Genomic DNA, 15,203 nt, shown 5'->3' with positions numbered 1-15,203 from the left:
ACTTTGTACAGATTAACTCATTTTATGCCCAGAACAGATCTATTAGGGAGATACTACTATCATCATCCCCATTTAATGGATGGAAAAACTGAGGCATAGACTAGTTTTCAAAATACACCGGTTGAGAAATAAGCAAGGACTGCAGCTCTCTGACCTGTGCGTCAGAATTGGACTTCTCCAAGCCCAGGAAGAGGCCTCCTGTGGTTTATGAAAGCAGTGAGCGGCATGGGCCCAAAGCTCTCTCTCCCACAAGAGTGAAGCATATCACTAAACAGCTGCTCCCCTCCCTTGAACTGGAGAGGGCTTCAGGGTCATCTGTAGACCAGAGGCTGAAGGTGCAGTCCCTCAGGGCCCTCTTTGATTCCATTTTACTGACCTGTTAGCTGTTTTCAAGACCAGAAAGATTTTCCACTCATGCCCTTGAATTTTAGAGCCTGATTTGATGAAGCTGTATTTGGCGGTAGGAAGAGAAGTTAAGCGACTTTGAAGCCATTTTCTCTCTAATCCTTTCTGATTTAGCATTAGGCTGTTAGAATCGTGGGTGTCCACAAGATGGCGGACTTCTGCTGCCAATGTCAGCGCCCTCGGTCGCTCTGTGGGGGGAAGAAGGGGAGGAGGGAAAAGTGGGCTGGCTGTGCTTCGCTCAGTTCCCCCTGAGAAACTGCGATGTAGACTTTCTGGGTGGGTCTGAGTTGGTACCAGCCTGAGGTGAGGAGGTACAAACAGAACTTTGTACCAGGAAGTATTTGTGTCCAAACACGGGTGTTGCAGGGAAAGAGCTGTGCTTTGCTGTGGTGCTGGCGGAACTTCAGACTGTTTGCTGCCCCAAGATTCCAGGAAAATCACACATGTTTAAGAGGAGCAATCACATCATCGAATATGGGAGCATTCCAAAAGTAAATAATAATGATAATGCCTATCAATTATGGAGTATCTACTGTGAGCCCAGCTGCTGCCCTTTCATGTCTTTGACATCTTAAAGTCACCCCAAATTCTACATTGCTAAATCTAAACTCCTCCTCTTCTTCCCATCCTGCCAGACCTGGGCGCCCCCGGGTTCCCCTCCCTCCATGAGTGGCACCGTCGCCTGGTCAATTACTCTTTGGATTAGTTGCCTAGGGCGGTCTTAGCAAATGATCACAAAATCGGTGACTTAAAGCAACAGAAATATATTCGCTCACAGTCTCCAAATCAAAGTATCAGCAGGGACACACGCCCTGCTGAAGGCTCTAGGGGACACTCCTTTCTTGCCTCTTCCAGGTTTTGGTGGCTCCTTGTGACCACATCACTCCAGTCTCTGTCCCTTCACATCACATGTTCTTTGTGTCTGTGTCTTCTCCTCTCTGCCACTTATAAGGAGACTTGTCGCTGGATTTAGGACCCACCCAGCTAACCCAGGATGATCTCATCTCAGGATTCTCAACTTAATAATATCTGCAATGACTCTTTTTCTAAATAAGCTCACATTCACACGTTCCGTGGCTCACGACGTGGACATATCTTTTCAGGGGCCACCATTCAACCCACTACACTCATTGTAGAAACTTAGGAGTTGTCCTTGACACCTCCTCCTTCCTCATGAAGTCCGTCACTGACTCTGGTAGACTTTCTGCTCAGTGTCTCTCCATCTTCACTGCCATCACCTAGTCCAAGCCATCAGCACTTCTTCCCTAACCTCCCAGGTGGTTTCCCAGCATCCTCCCTGATATGGACCGAATTGTGCCCCTCGCCCCACCAATTCCTATATGGAAGCTCTAACCACCACTGTGACTGCACTGGGAGATAGAGGCCTTAGGGAGCTAATTAAGGTTAAACAAGGTCATAAGGCTGGGGCTTTAATCTAATAAGACTGGTGTCTTTAACAGAAGTGGAAGAGACACCGAGATATCTCGCCATGCATGCACAGTGGAAAGGCCATGTGAGGACACAATGAAAATTTGGCCAACTACAAGCCAGGAAGAGAGATCTCACCAGGAACTCATCGTGAGGCACCTTGATCTTGGACTTCCCATCTCCAGAACTGTGAGAAAATAAATTTCTGTTGTTTCAGCCACCCAGCCTGTGGTGTTTTCTTATGGCAGAATGAGCAGAATAAATCATGCTCCGAGCTTCCTCCCACGCAGTCTCCACATCGCAGCCAGGGACCCGTATGAGGCACAAATCTCAACCTCTGCTTAGTATCAACGCTTCCTGCTCCCCTTCCTCCCACCGATTGATCCAGGCACTGTTCTGAGTGCTAGGGGTACGGTAGTGAACAAGAGACAAGGCCTGCCTGACCGGCTCCTGGGAAGCCTGCAGTCTAGCCGCCCTGCTGCCTGTGGCTGAGGTTAAAGACCCATATTTTGAACGCAGCCTCCGAAGCCCTGATGGTGGAGGCTGCCTAGCCTGGTCAGCCTGCACTTGCTCCCTGCTTACCTTCCTTCCCCAGCACTTCACAGTTGCAGCACCCGCACCCTCCGGTTCCCAGCCTGCTTCAGCGCTCCTTCCCTCCAGGCTCCTTCTGCAGGATAGGCTCCCCCTTTGTCTGCTTAACTCTAGCTCATCTGTCTACCCTCGGCCTCCTTGAGCAGCCCTGCTTTATGCTCCTAGCAGCTGTCCCATCTCCCTTGCAGCACTGATAACAATGGGAATTAAATACTTAATTGTGCAATTAGTTGTTTGGTGTCCATGTAGCCCCGCAGCCTGAAGGCCCCAGGAGGCTGATGCTGTTTTGTTTCCCATGGCTTTCCCAGCACTTAGCACAGCGGAACATGGCAGGCGTGCGTTAACTATTATTACATGAATGAGCAAAGCAATGAAGGACAACTCTATTTTTATTCCCAGTTTACAGATGTGAAAAGTAAGGTGCAGTGAGGTCACCCAGTTGGTGACAGCTGGACGTGCAACAGGACTCCAGAGCTTTCTGATTTCAGAGATTAGGCTCTTAACAGCCCTGACTCTGACTCAGTTAGCTTTAGATGATGAGAAAAACTTCTAACAGAAAGGCAGAAGCATCTGAACTAGAAATTCATGAAAGAGTAATTTCCTTTATTAAAATAATGATTGCAGTCAACAGGAGAATGGATACACCATCTGTGATCTAGTCACATGGTGGAATACTCCTAGCAAAAACGGGAAATGGACCACCAATGACATGCTATTGCATCGATGAACTGCACAAACACCATGCTGACCTACACAATCCAGACACAGCAAAGCCGTGCTGTAGGATTCTATTTATGTGAAATTCTAGAACAGGCAAAGCCATCTATGGTGAAAAACATCAGACCAGCAGTTGCCTCTGGGGTGGGGCTGGGGACTGAGTGGGAAAGGGCAGAGGGAACTTTCTGGGGTGACGACAATGCTCATATATTGGTAGAGGTTTCAGTTACCCTGATGTGTATGTGTTTGTCCAAACTCAGCATATGTACATGTGAGACTTATTAATTTCTCTGTTTGCAAACTTTATCTCAAAAAAAGAAAGCTTAAGCAAATATTGAACTCTAGTTAATGATGTACACCCTAAAGAGTTTAGAGGTGAAGTGTACTAATGTCTGCATCTTACTTCAAAATGTGTCAAAAAAGGAGATGGATTGATGATGGACAGAAGGATGAATAGACAGATCGACGTGTGTTAAAGCAAGTGCATAAAATGTTAAATGTAGACTCTAGGCGGTGGTATGTGGGTGTACACTGCACAATACTTTCAACTTTGCTTTCTCTGTTTGAAAATTTTCCTAATGAAATGTTGAAAAAAGTAAAATGTAAGCTGAAAAAAGTATTTCAAAAGTAGTTACTGTTAGTTGCAATCAGTGGAATAATCCAAAGATGCGGGAATAGAAACGTACTCATTGTGTTTTGCATTAGTTTCAAGGGGATGATGGGTAAGGAGGATGCAGAGAAGGGGCCAGGAAAGTTGGAACCAGGTGGAAGTAAATCTTGGCAGGACCTAGAAGAAGAGACATCTGGTGGGCCTCTTTTCTGGCTGGAGAGGTTGTAGAATTGGGGACTGAGCGTAGCCAGCAGCCACCTCCTCCCTTAGGTGTCAAGGGTGGCAGAGTTAGCCCTCAACACTTGCTCAACTATGGCCCAGTTAGAAACGAAGACATTTTCTTAGGAGCTAAGTTGAGGGAAAGCCTAGTAAGTTTTAGGAACAAAGACAGTGAAAATGAAAAGCCAGGCTTATGTTTTGCATTGGATTAAGGTACTTTCCAGAAGGACTGCATACTGATGTTACCCACTTGGCAGTAAATTCAAGCCCACATTCTCAGGGGGCGGAGGGAGTGAGGAGCCTGGGTGGCCAGGGTGTGACGACTTTAATGGCAGGATGGCGCCGTCCCTGCCACTCACTGGGTGTGTGACCCTGAGTAGGTCAATGAACCTCTCCGGGCCCGAGTTTGCTTATCTGTAAAATAGAGGCAGTAGTATTTGGCTGGCAGTGTTGATATCAGGATTATAGATGTGACCTTCTCAAGGTTAGCCGTCACCTCCATCCACGTCTGACTTTCAAATCCAAGGTAGGGCCTCTGTGTCCAGTTGCTCCATTTACCAGCAGCTTTTGACACGCTGATCAGGCCCTCCTCCTTGAAACTCTTGCTTCCCTCAGCCACGGGACACCACTCTCTCCCGGGACACCATTCTCTCTCAGGTCATTCCCAGCCTCCCTGGCTACTCTTTTTCAGCCTTCTTTGCTGGATCCTCATCTTCCCAACTAGCACACGGCAGCTTGCCAATTAAGATTTATAGGATGAATGAACAAGCAAACAACACTAGCCCAGCGCTAGCCCAGAAAATGCACCCACAGTGATTGTCATGACCATAACGATGGTCCTGTGGGATAAAATGACATCAAAAAGACCCCTGAGAACCAGATGAACTCTGTGTTGCTAACCAGGACCTAAAAACAAAATGGGAGTCAAGAGGCCATGACAACGGGAATGCAGTCACATACTCTGTTCTGGCAAAAACCACAGAATGCACTCTTAAGCTTTGACTCAGCCACAAAGTTCCTGATTTTACAAAAGCCTCTAACAGCCACCTGGACCTAACCAATCAAACTGTGATCTGGGCCAACCAATCAGGACTAACCTTGTTCGAATCCCTCATTTGCATAAATAGACCTGAGTGGGAAACTGGGAGGAAACTTTTTCTATAAAGGCAGCCCTGTTCTTTGTTCTCCCAGAGCATACTTTAGGTTTGCTGCCAAGGGTAACCTCCCTGGTTTGCAAACTTACGAGCAATAAAGGTTTTCTAACTAAATTCTTGTATTCCAGATATTTTTGTTGACAGTCCTTTATGGAGAAAAAGGACAGAATTAGTGGTGGCAGGGGCAGCCACTTCTAGTCCTAAAATTGTGACCTGAGTGGAAAAAACTTTAATCCCTTGGGCAGTTTCATTGCGGGCATGGTCAGAGGTTGAGTTGCTGACCTGGAAGCTAGAGTGTCACATGACCCAGAAATTACTGCCCCTACTTTCTGGTAAATAGTTCTGTCCTCCTGCCTAAGTCTCTTCCTTGTTGGGCTCCTGATTCCCTGTTTCTGCCTGGGGAGCATTTCTTTGAAATGGCCCTAACATACCACCACCCAATGACTACACCCCAGGGCATAGAGCTTTCTGGTGGCTATTCCCACATTTCAACAGTCGGTTAAAAGACGCTTATCAGAAGTCTGCTGGGCATGCTCTGAAATGAGTTCAGCTTGGATATTGGCCCTTCTTATCTCTGTAGACAAACAGATATAGCCCTATGTACCACCTCCAGGAAGTGGGGCCTTTGATCTCCGTGGAGGAGACTGGCTTTATAGCTCTTTCAAAAATCAGATTGTGTTCTGCGTGTGTTTTAAGACATCACTGTCAATGGAAAGAAGCAGGATTCATTTATCAGAAAGGAGATTTTAAGTACTATAGTCATACAACAGATACTGAGTGCCTACTTGGTTGATGATATAGTAACTGTGTTTGGTAAACTTCAAATACCTGATAGAAAGAGCAAGACAGAGAAGGGGATTGAGACACACACACATACATGCAGAGAGAGAGAGGGAGAGAGAGACAGAGAGATTAGAGAGAGCATAACACTTCACATTGGAGGAAGAGCAATCCCAAGGATTCAAGCTGATAACTGATGTGGGTGCCACTGTATTTTGCTTCTGCACCTAGTTGGTGAGCTGGGAGCTAGGGGCAGAGTAAGGCTTGCTCCTTCCTTCCTTTTGTTTTCCTTTATTAGCTTCCACCCATCTGGGCAGAAGATAATTTGCCAGAGAGGCTTTGGCAGCATCCTGGCCCAGCTACCAAGCAGCATCCTGAGATGGGCAGACACAGCTTGGTCCCCTTGTGAGTTACAGGTGGTTACCCTGAAATCTGAGAGGTGATGTCACTTGGCGCATCATAGAGTGAGTTGGGGGCAGAATGCCCCTGGAAGCCTACAGTCTGCTCAGCTTCTGTCCCCCTGCTCACCTCCACAAAGACATTAGAGGTTTTCAAAGCATGCTACCTGTGGGGGAGGAGGGCGGGGGTGATTCCCAGGGGCCACTGCAAAGAGACAGAGGGGGATCAGGCAGTTGCAACACTGGGGGACCCACTCCATCTTCAATCAGAGCAGCTCCAGTTGGGTTTGTTTTCTATATTGTGGATCTGTATAATATATCAAATGAAAAAAGAGATTTGCAACGCCTGCAGATTTAGGATACATTAGGAAGGGTAGTCCATACCGAGAAACTGAAAAATATAGTACCTAAGAACATAGATTCTGGAATTGGACTACAAGCGTTCAAATCCCAATGATACTTCCTACTATTTTTACTTCTTTGTCTGTAAAATGGCTATATGAAAACTGTAGTACCTCATAGGGTGGAGAGTATTAAATGAGTGGATATATGTAAAGCATTTAGAAACAGCCCATCCCATGGTAAAGACACTCAATAAATGGTGGCTGCACTTAACTCTGTTGGGGGGAACCCAGGTTAGATTAAGAAGCTCTTGCTAATCGCTAATGAAGCAAGGCATCAGAATTCCCTTTAATGATTAGTTCTATCAAGCCAACAACTTCATTCTTTTTAATATTAATGCTTGGTCAAATTAATATAGATATTTTATTTAGTTGGCCCCTTTGGTTGGAAGAAAGACAAAACACTCCGGTTATCTCAAGAAACAAGTGAAATGGGATGAGGGGTGGAGTGGTTATTGTAAGAATGCCACAGGCAAAAAGAAGACAAAAATCTCAGAACAGGACAAGGGTGGGTTCTTGAACCCAGGACCCAGAATGGTGTGATTCCTAGAGCCTGGAGGTGGAAGGTGGGTCTGTGACCCACATCGGTTTCTGGGTCAACAGAAGCGGGAACTGGGGGGTTTTTGCAGTAACGGTCCATCATTAACGTGACTCAGCTACTTCAACGTCCACTCATCTCGTGCCCCTGGATGGCTTCCTTACCCCACAGCTCTGTGTTTCTTCTCTTCTGTGTCATTCTGCTGATCCCCTGGCCCCCTAGCCTCTCTCCACCTTTTCTGCTCTGCTCCCATAGCAAATAGCGTCATCATCCTGATCAAATTCTGGAGAGAGAACATTTGATTGGTCCAGGTCCTCTTACTGTACCAGGTCACACCAGGGGTAGCTTGCCAGCCTAGGATTGGCTGTTTGTGGGTCACCTGGCCACCCTTGTCCAATTGCTTTGGCACAGATGGGATGTTGGGGGGAATGTGTGGGGGTAGGGGATGGGAGGTCACCTGAAACCCAACCTGCACCCACAGAGCTACCCCATCAACAGGACTGTGGGTGGGGCACTTGTCGTTAGACAGGCCATGGGCAGGGCAGGCCTCCAGACTAGTCTGCCTAATGCAGAGCTGCCTTTATTACTAAGGATACCTGAGCAGGAAGGCCTGCCAGTCTCCCTGTAGGATGGGTTCATCACTCCTGTTTGAATCTCTTGCTGCAACTAAGGCACCTCCATGCACCCAGCAACCTCATTATTTCATTTCAAGCCAAGTGCTTTAGAGACAATAGAAAGCCCTGAGTGTGAGTTTTGCAAACCCAGACCTCTAATGGCTCAGTGAGGCAGAGTGCCAATTTCTTTCCTGACGTGGAAGGAAACCAGTTATCCAAGACAAATCTCCGAGGGAACAGAATTCCCAATTTCTTGCACCAGCAGAATTTTTTTCTATTTAATTCTGAATGCTTCAGTTTGGATAGTATGGAAAAACAATGGGGGGAAAAACAAACAAACAGGTATATTTGACCCTAAAGTAAACAAAATTGCAGAAATTAATTCCATGAACACCTAGGTCACCAAAAGCTGATCTGATGGGCAAGCTTTTTGTAGCTTCTCGCATTTCTTCTGCCTTCTCTGTGCCTCCTCCTGCTCCCTCCCTGGAAATGCCAGGCTCAGACTGCAGCTCACCCTCGGTGGCTCCATCTTCTGCACCTCACTTCAAAACAAGGGTAGGAGAAGCGGGGTGCATTCAACAGATGGTGACAAGCTCTTCTGAGCATCTCCTGTGTGTCAGGCACGGGGTAGAGTGGTGAACAAAACGGAGAAAGGAGCCTGCCCACATGGAGGCCACACTCTAGAGGGGAAAGTAGACAATAAATCGGATGAACAGGAAAAACAGATGGTGTGTTAGTGACAAATGCTGTGGAGACAAAGGAGGAAAGAGTCTAGAGGAGTGAGTGTGGGGAGGGGGTACAATTTTAGATGCAAAATAAGGTGCCTTGAGAGGTTATTTGACTCAAGACCTGGAGGAAGGGAGAATGCAAGCTGCGGGATACCCAGCGGGAAAGCTTTCCAGGCAAAACCCAGCCACCACAGCGCCCCTGGTGTTTCAGAATAACAAGGAGGCCAGAGGGGCTGGAGCACAGCCTGCGAGGGGGAGGATGGAAGTAATGTGAGCGTGAAGGTCACCAGGGCCCTGGACCTCATCCTGAGGACTCGGGCTTGACTCGGACAGGAAGCCACTGGAGGGTTTGGGGCAAAGGACTGACTCGGTCTGACTTGCATTTTAAGAGTCACTTGGCTGCTGTGTTGAGACTAGAGTATCCCGTACCACTGGGAGCAGGGCAGGGATGGATAAAGGGAGACAGTTGAGATGGGATTGCAATAATCCAGATAGAGAGGTTTAGCTTATTTTAGGTAATATGCTTCATCAGCTCTTGGACGTGAGGTCTAATTTATTTTTCACCCTACTGGAAAATAAACAAAAAATCCCACATTTGCCAAGTTCCCAAGCCAGAATAGGAACCAGCTCCCACTCTCATTTCCTCATGGTTAGATTCACCGGTGAGAGAGCAGAACTCTTGGCCCCTCTGCTGGATTAGGAGAGGTGATATGAACAGGCAGAGGAGGAGAGAGCTGGAGTACGCAGGTACTTCCTCCTCTGTTCTCAACATAGCAGCGGGAGCACTCTTAAAATAGAAGTCAGATCATGGCAGTCCTTTGTCTAAAATCCCCCAGAGGTTTCTCATCACATTCAGACTCAAGCCAAAGTCCATAATTTCAGACTCAAACCACCAGAGTTCCCAAGGATTCTGGGGAATGGGCGCCAACACACTACTGGTGCATCTAAAAGTTCCCTTCTCATTACCCTGGGTTCCTGGCGATCCAGGGATGGGCAGAGTCCTGGGAGGAGTGGTACCTCTGCTCCCTGGCCCTAACTCTGTCACAGCGGTAGGCTGATCCTGTGGGTGGGTGGAGCCCTGAGGCCAGTTAACTGTTTCAGGATAGTGTCTGAAACGATTCAACTATAGGATTTCAAACGGAAAGAGATATCATCTAGTCAACTCCTAGCCCCTAGCTCATTCTACAAAGGGAGGAACCAAGGCCCAGGGGGAGGCGGTGCCCTGCTAAGGTGCTCGGTCACCGGGAAGCAGCTGGGCCTCCTCTGGACGTGATTGCCTAGCTCTGCGCTGCCGTCTTCATGAAATGGGCTAGGACCCTGCCTAGCTCACAACTCCATCTGCCTCGCAAACCTCTCTGAGTGAGAAGCGCAATGCTTTCTGCAATAGCTAATTCATTCTTCCATCTGCCTATGTGTCCATCCCTCTACCCATCATTCCTTTCTGGTGGGTATTTGTGTTCTCCTTTCCCCTCCCTGTCAACACAATCACTATTTTCCTTTGTCGAATTCATCTATTCTGCATTCTCACTCATGGGTCCTGGGTGGGATTGACCCCACCCCCAGCTCTAGCCATCCTCTTGGCCATGGGGATGGGGTCAGAGAAAGGCATGTGCTCCAATTTAGGTTAATGAGAGAGTGGTCCACTCCTCCCTCACCCCCTAGAATATATTGGAAGTGACTTACTCTCTTCTCCTGGATCATGTGGTGTGAGGACATGAGGTCTTGTCTACCTGGAGGATCTGGGCCACCACGAGGAGCCTAAAGATGACATTAACACCACACAAGACAGGAGAGAGACATAGGGATAGAGATTGACTAGGTCCTGGGTGACATGGTTTGAGTTACTGGATCAAGTCTTATCTGAAGCTAGAACTATTCCTGAACATCTAAGTTTTTTAGCTAATACATTCCTTTTTGGCTTTAGTCAGTTTTAATTGGCTATTTAATTGGGTACTTTAATTTGGTTACTTACAACCCAAAGAATGCTGACTTTGGCCATCCCTCCAGCTACCATTTATGGAGTGACACCATGTGCTCCATTCTTTGCCCCACAGACATGTGAACATGGTGGAGTTGGGTACTGTCTACACAGGCTAAAACTCACTGGGAAAGGCAGACAATTATATAAGCGATGACAATAAAGTATGGTCATCCTATTGTTAAAAAACAGGGTGATGGTATGATTGCCCCCATTTTTAAAAATGGTATTTACAGATCTTTATGTGTGTCTATGCATAGAAAAAAATATGTTAGAGAGCTGGGGTCTGGGTGCCTTGCAATGTGATCTGTTTCCTTCTGTTACACTTTGCTTTATTTTTGCAATGAACCTTAATTACCCTAGTAATCAGGAGGGGAAATGCTATTAAAATCCAAATGAAAAGTGTTATGCTGGGAGAGGTACCGGATGCTGTTAGGAGCACTTAGCAGGGACCTGCTTAGGCAGCTGTATGCCTGTGCAGAGAGCAGTAGAGAGGGCTCAGTGAGGCTCTCTGGTGCATAGAGACCTTCCTGCCCCTGCCTGTGTAGACCTACCCTTTGCAAGGCCCTGGGATTGTGAGCTGTCAGAGAAGCCAGCCCCCAGCTCCTTCTGCAGGCTGTTTGGTGCATGGGTGCCCTGGTCCGGCCAGGAAGGGCATTTCCCCAGCTCATTCTTTGCCTTGCCTTGGAGAGCTGGTTACTGGAAACACAAGGCCCTTTTCTCTCAGGGCTCCAGAAGCTGAACATTAAGAAACCATTGCAAATAGAGTAATTGCTCAGAATGAGCATTAGTGTCCTATTAGAAAGAGGCAGCTGCTGTGGCTGTAACCTCTAATTCAGCAGCATTTCCTGAGAACCATGTTAATGTGATTTGAGCTAATTCCCTCCTTGCTGCCTGGGGGCCCAGTCCAGAGCTGTCGTGGGCTTCTGCCCTTCAGTCCCTGTGGAAGCAAAAGAATCCTTCACTCTCTTTCCTGGCAGGGGTGCTCTGGAGGCCCAGGCAGCAAGTGGGCATCAATCAATCAGCAAACTGCCGTTGACCATCCACTCCTGTGCTTGACTTTGGACAAGGTGCCGAGGGATGGGAGTGGGGGAGGGGAGGGATGCTTATTAAGCCTCATTAAGTGCCTCTGAGGCATTTGGCTTTTGTCCAAGAAGTCAGGACAACTGTGCTAAGAATGAAAGAACTGGAGAACAGCACTCTACCGAATGTACCCTCATTAACTTATTCCTTCTGGGTGTCGGGGCATGCTCTGGTCCCTACCATCACGGAACTTATATTCTGATGAGACAGACGTCAAATAAGCAAGTGCACAGCAGTTTACTTAACGACAACAGTAACGTGTGATGGCTGAGTACAGGGTCCCACAAGAGACCAACAGGGGAGTGAGGTGGGAAATGACCCAGCCTGCGTGGTCTGGGAAAGCTTCCTGGGGAAGGAGAGATCTGAAGAATGAACGGAAGCTACCAGCAAAGAGGAGGAAGAGCCTTGAAGGCGGAGGACAGAAGGGTGCAGTTTGAGAAGTCCCGGAGGCTGGACACAGACAGGAAAGCTGAGATAAAGCGGGCTGTCTTCCGCCAGCAGCAGTGTGGTGTGGTGCCTGACACCAGGAGCAGGACTCAGGGACACCCGGGTTCTAATCCCACCTCTACCTCCAGTACTGTGTGTCCCCAGATGAGTTACTCACGTTCTGGGTTCTAGGCCCTGCAGGGGTGGGGTGGAGCCAGCGGGAGTCAGCAGGCATTGCAGGGTAAGACAGCAAAGGGAGGTCACCTCGGGCCACGGCGCCTGAGGGTGTCCAGGGTGATCCGCACTGTGCCCAGGAGTGGCTTCTTGCCCTTCCTGGGCCCTGCACTGCACCCCTCCTGTCCACTTCACCCCTGCAGTTCCCTGGAGGTACCCAGAGGTGTTAGAACTCTAATCAGGGAGGCGATCCGAGTCCTTTTCCTGGGCCCCACAGCCCCCATGAAGATCAGGGTGTGAGGATAGAGACTTGATGGCGAGGGAAAGGCATATGGGGCACAATTCCAGCTCTGTCCTTTAGGAGTGAGGTGACTGGGGTCGACACTGTGACACGCACCCAGACCCCTCTTCAGGAATGGAGGACTCGGTTCTCCAGCTGCGGGAAGTGCTGCCACTTCCACAAGTGGCTGTCAACTGTCAGCCCCAGTTTGCCTCACCTGAAACCAACCCACCTTGCCCAGGGTCGCACCTCCTTCCAGGGGCAGGCTGCGATCAGCGACTGATCAAAGCCACGGTATAGAGGCCTGGCTCCGTCTCCCCAACTGGGACAACTCCAAAGGGCCAGTTCAATTCCAAAACTCCCCACAGGGGTGACTGAGGCCTTTCCGGGAGGACCTGGGCATCTTACTTTCCCGATCCACGCCTTGACCGGGCCCAGGAGAGAGCCCTCAGCACAGGTGCTGGGCCAGGTGAGGTCTAAGCTGGTCCCAGAACGAGTCCCTGGAGCAGGGAGCAGGCGTGGGCCTCGCACCCTGGTGGCTGCAGGTCCTCCTTCCCCTGGAGGCTCAGTGAGATGGTGCCCTAGCCACGGCACGGCCCGTCACAGCCCGGGGAGAGCAGTGGGTGTGGACAAAGGGCAGAGGAAACCAAGGGTCTTGTGAGCTTGTTGTGGGGCTCTGCGTAAATGTTTGTCTGGGAGCTCCTGGCTGGGGGACAGCAGACTGGCCTCTGCCCTCCCCAGTGGGCTTGTGACTCAAGCGTTCTAGGCCGCAAAGGTCCCAAGAAAGGACCCTGGGGAGGAGATGTCCTGGGTCTGCCCTCTCAGGAGAGCTAATGGAGGCTAAATTCATTCATTCATTCAGTAACCATATTTTGTGTCTCTACTATGTATATTTATCGAGCCACTAAGACATGTACGTCTCTGGAAATATCAAGTTGGTTGAGACACGGGTCTAACATGCTGTGTGACAGCGTGGGGTTTCAAACATGAACCTTGACCTCCAGGAGTATTTTTTCTGGTTGGGAAAACCATACACTCCCAGGAAAGCTGAAGATTAATATGTATATCTCATAAAATCTAAGCACACAGGAGAAATTGTCAGGCAGTCTGTGATGGGGGTGGAGTATGGGGGCAGCCTTTATTTCGTGCTCTTGCGTGGGAGACCCTTGTCATGCACACAGTCCCGTGAAGATCTGTCACTATCCCATTTTACGGGGGAGGAAAGTGGAGCTCAGACAAGTGAAGAACGTGCTCAAACATATTTCCACTGCCGAAGGCAAAGAGGGCTTTTACAAGTCAAGGATTTGTGCCCCTTTTCCATCACAGCCCAATCGGCTGCCCCCAAATGCTTTCGGACCCAGGTCTGAGTTGCTGACCTCAGCCCGTCCTCCAATCCCTCCTCCATGTCTCTGGACAGTTTGCTCTCCTAAGCACCATGTCTGAAGTGAGCACTTGAGACCTGGACCTGACCGTTCAGGCCGTTTGATGGGCTGTGTCTCACCTGCACCCTGAGAAGCACCTGCGTAAGGGACTGGCTGGGCTGTGGCTGGGTGGGGCTGGGTGCAGCTGGTGGGGGTGTGTGAGTCACCCTGGATAGAGAAAAGAACCCAGGAACGAGCTGTTTTGGGAACGAGCTGTTTTGGGACACTGACTGGTAGCCTCCTTTCTGACTCTCTGTTCCAGGCGCCTGTGCTGAAACAGTCTGCGACTGTTTCCAGGAGTCTGTGCTTTCCTCCCAAGGGGCCGGCCAGGAAGGCCCACCTTGGAGACGGCTGCTGCTCACCCTTTCCACTGATTTCTCCCGGGAGCTCAAAGCCACCCATTACGGAAACCGTCCACTGCTGAGGCAATTTCTTTCCACCCAGAGAGGAAATGGTATCTGCATGATTAGCCCTTCTAATGCACCCAGCGCGTCCTCCTTTCTGGGTCATTTGGCCCCAACGAGGGGGGCAGGTTGCCCTGACATTATGCAGGCAGTGGGAGCTCTGGCAGCTGCCTTTCTGGAAAAACACATGTTCCCCACCTGCTTACGCCTGGCAGCCACGGGCGGGCGGTGAGGAGATCCTCCAGAAGGCTGGAGAATGGCGTTTGAAGAGGTGTGAACAGTGGTGAAGCCTGTCTTTCCTAACCAGTCAGCAAACACATTCTAATTAAATCGCAAAGATAAAAATCTCTGGTTCACTCCCGAAATCCAGCAGAAAGTATGTCAGGGAGGAAAATTTACCCAAGGAGAATATCCGAGTAAGAGGTATTTTGGAGTTTACAATTCCAGCCGGGACGGATGGGATGGGAGAGAAATATAGGAATGGTTTTCTCTGTGTCCCCTGCTAAGAAAAGACTCTCAGAGAAAAGACTTAGAAAAGAATTCTTACCTTCCAGGGTTACGTTTATTTGAAACTTTGAATAATTGTTTGTCTCAGTTGGCTAATTTTCCTCTAAAAGAGAAATTGTAGGAATTCAGCTGGGGAGGGGGTGGGGAAGCTACTGAATGGAGTGGGATGCTGGAGGTATTATGGTTCCTGCCATAAATGGATGCTGTCAACTCTTCTACTGCAGGCCCTTGTGGTGAAAGCCAGGCTCCCATCTCCTCTAGATTTTTAGTCACTTCATGCTCCCAGCCAAGGCCATGGGCTCCTTGCTGAGGAGTTTGAGCCTCAGCTTTGCCTTGCTGTGTGACCT

The 15,203-nt window shown here is 49.0% G+C and overlaps 1 protein-coding gene across 1 annotated transcript in view; it reads left to right on the top strand.

The window, feature by feature from the left end:
• Nucleotides 1-2,051, top strand: part of ADPRM (ADP-ribose/CDP-alcohol diphosphatase, manganese dependent) — a 38,716-nt gene extending 36,665 nt beyond the window's left edge. The window contains exon 6 of the mRNA XM_046674414.1: nt 1,866-2,051. Coding sequence (XP_046530370.1) covers nt 1,866-1,922 — 57 coding nt within the window. The 3' untranslated portion in view covers nt 1,923-2,051. The remainder of the gene's footprint in view (nt 1-1,865) is intronic.
• The last annotated feature ends 13,152 nt before the right edge of the window (nt 2,052-15,203 follow it).

Source organism: Equus quagga, chromosome 11, assembly GCF_021613505.1.
Source record: "Equus quagga isolate Etosha38 chromosome 11, UCLA_HA_Equagga_1.0, whole genome shotgun sequence".
Taxonomy (NCBI): Eukaryota; Metazoa; Chordata; class Mammalia; order Perissodactyla; family Equidae; genus Equus; species Equus quagga.
This window is presented reverse-complemented; position numbering and strand designations above follow the sequence as displayed.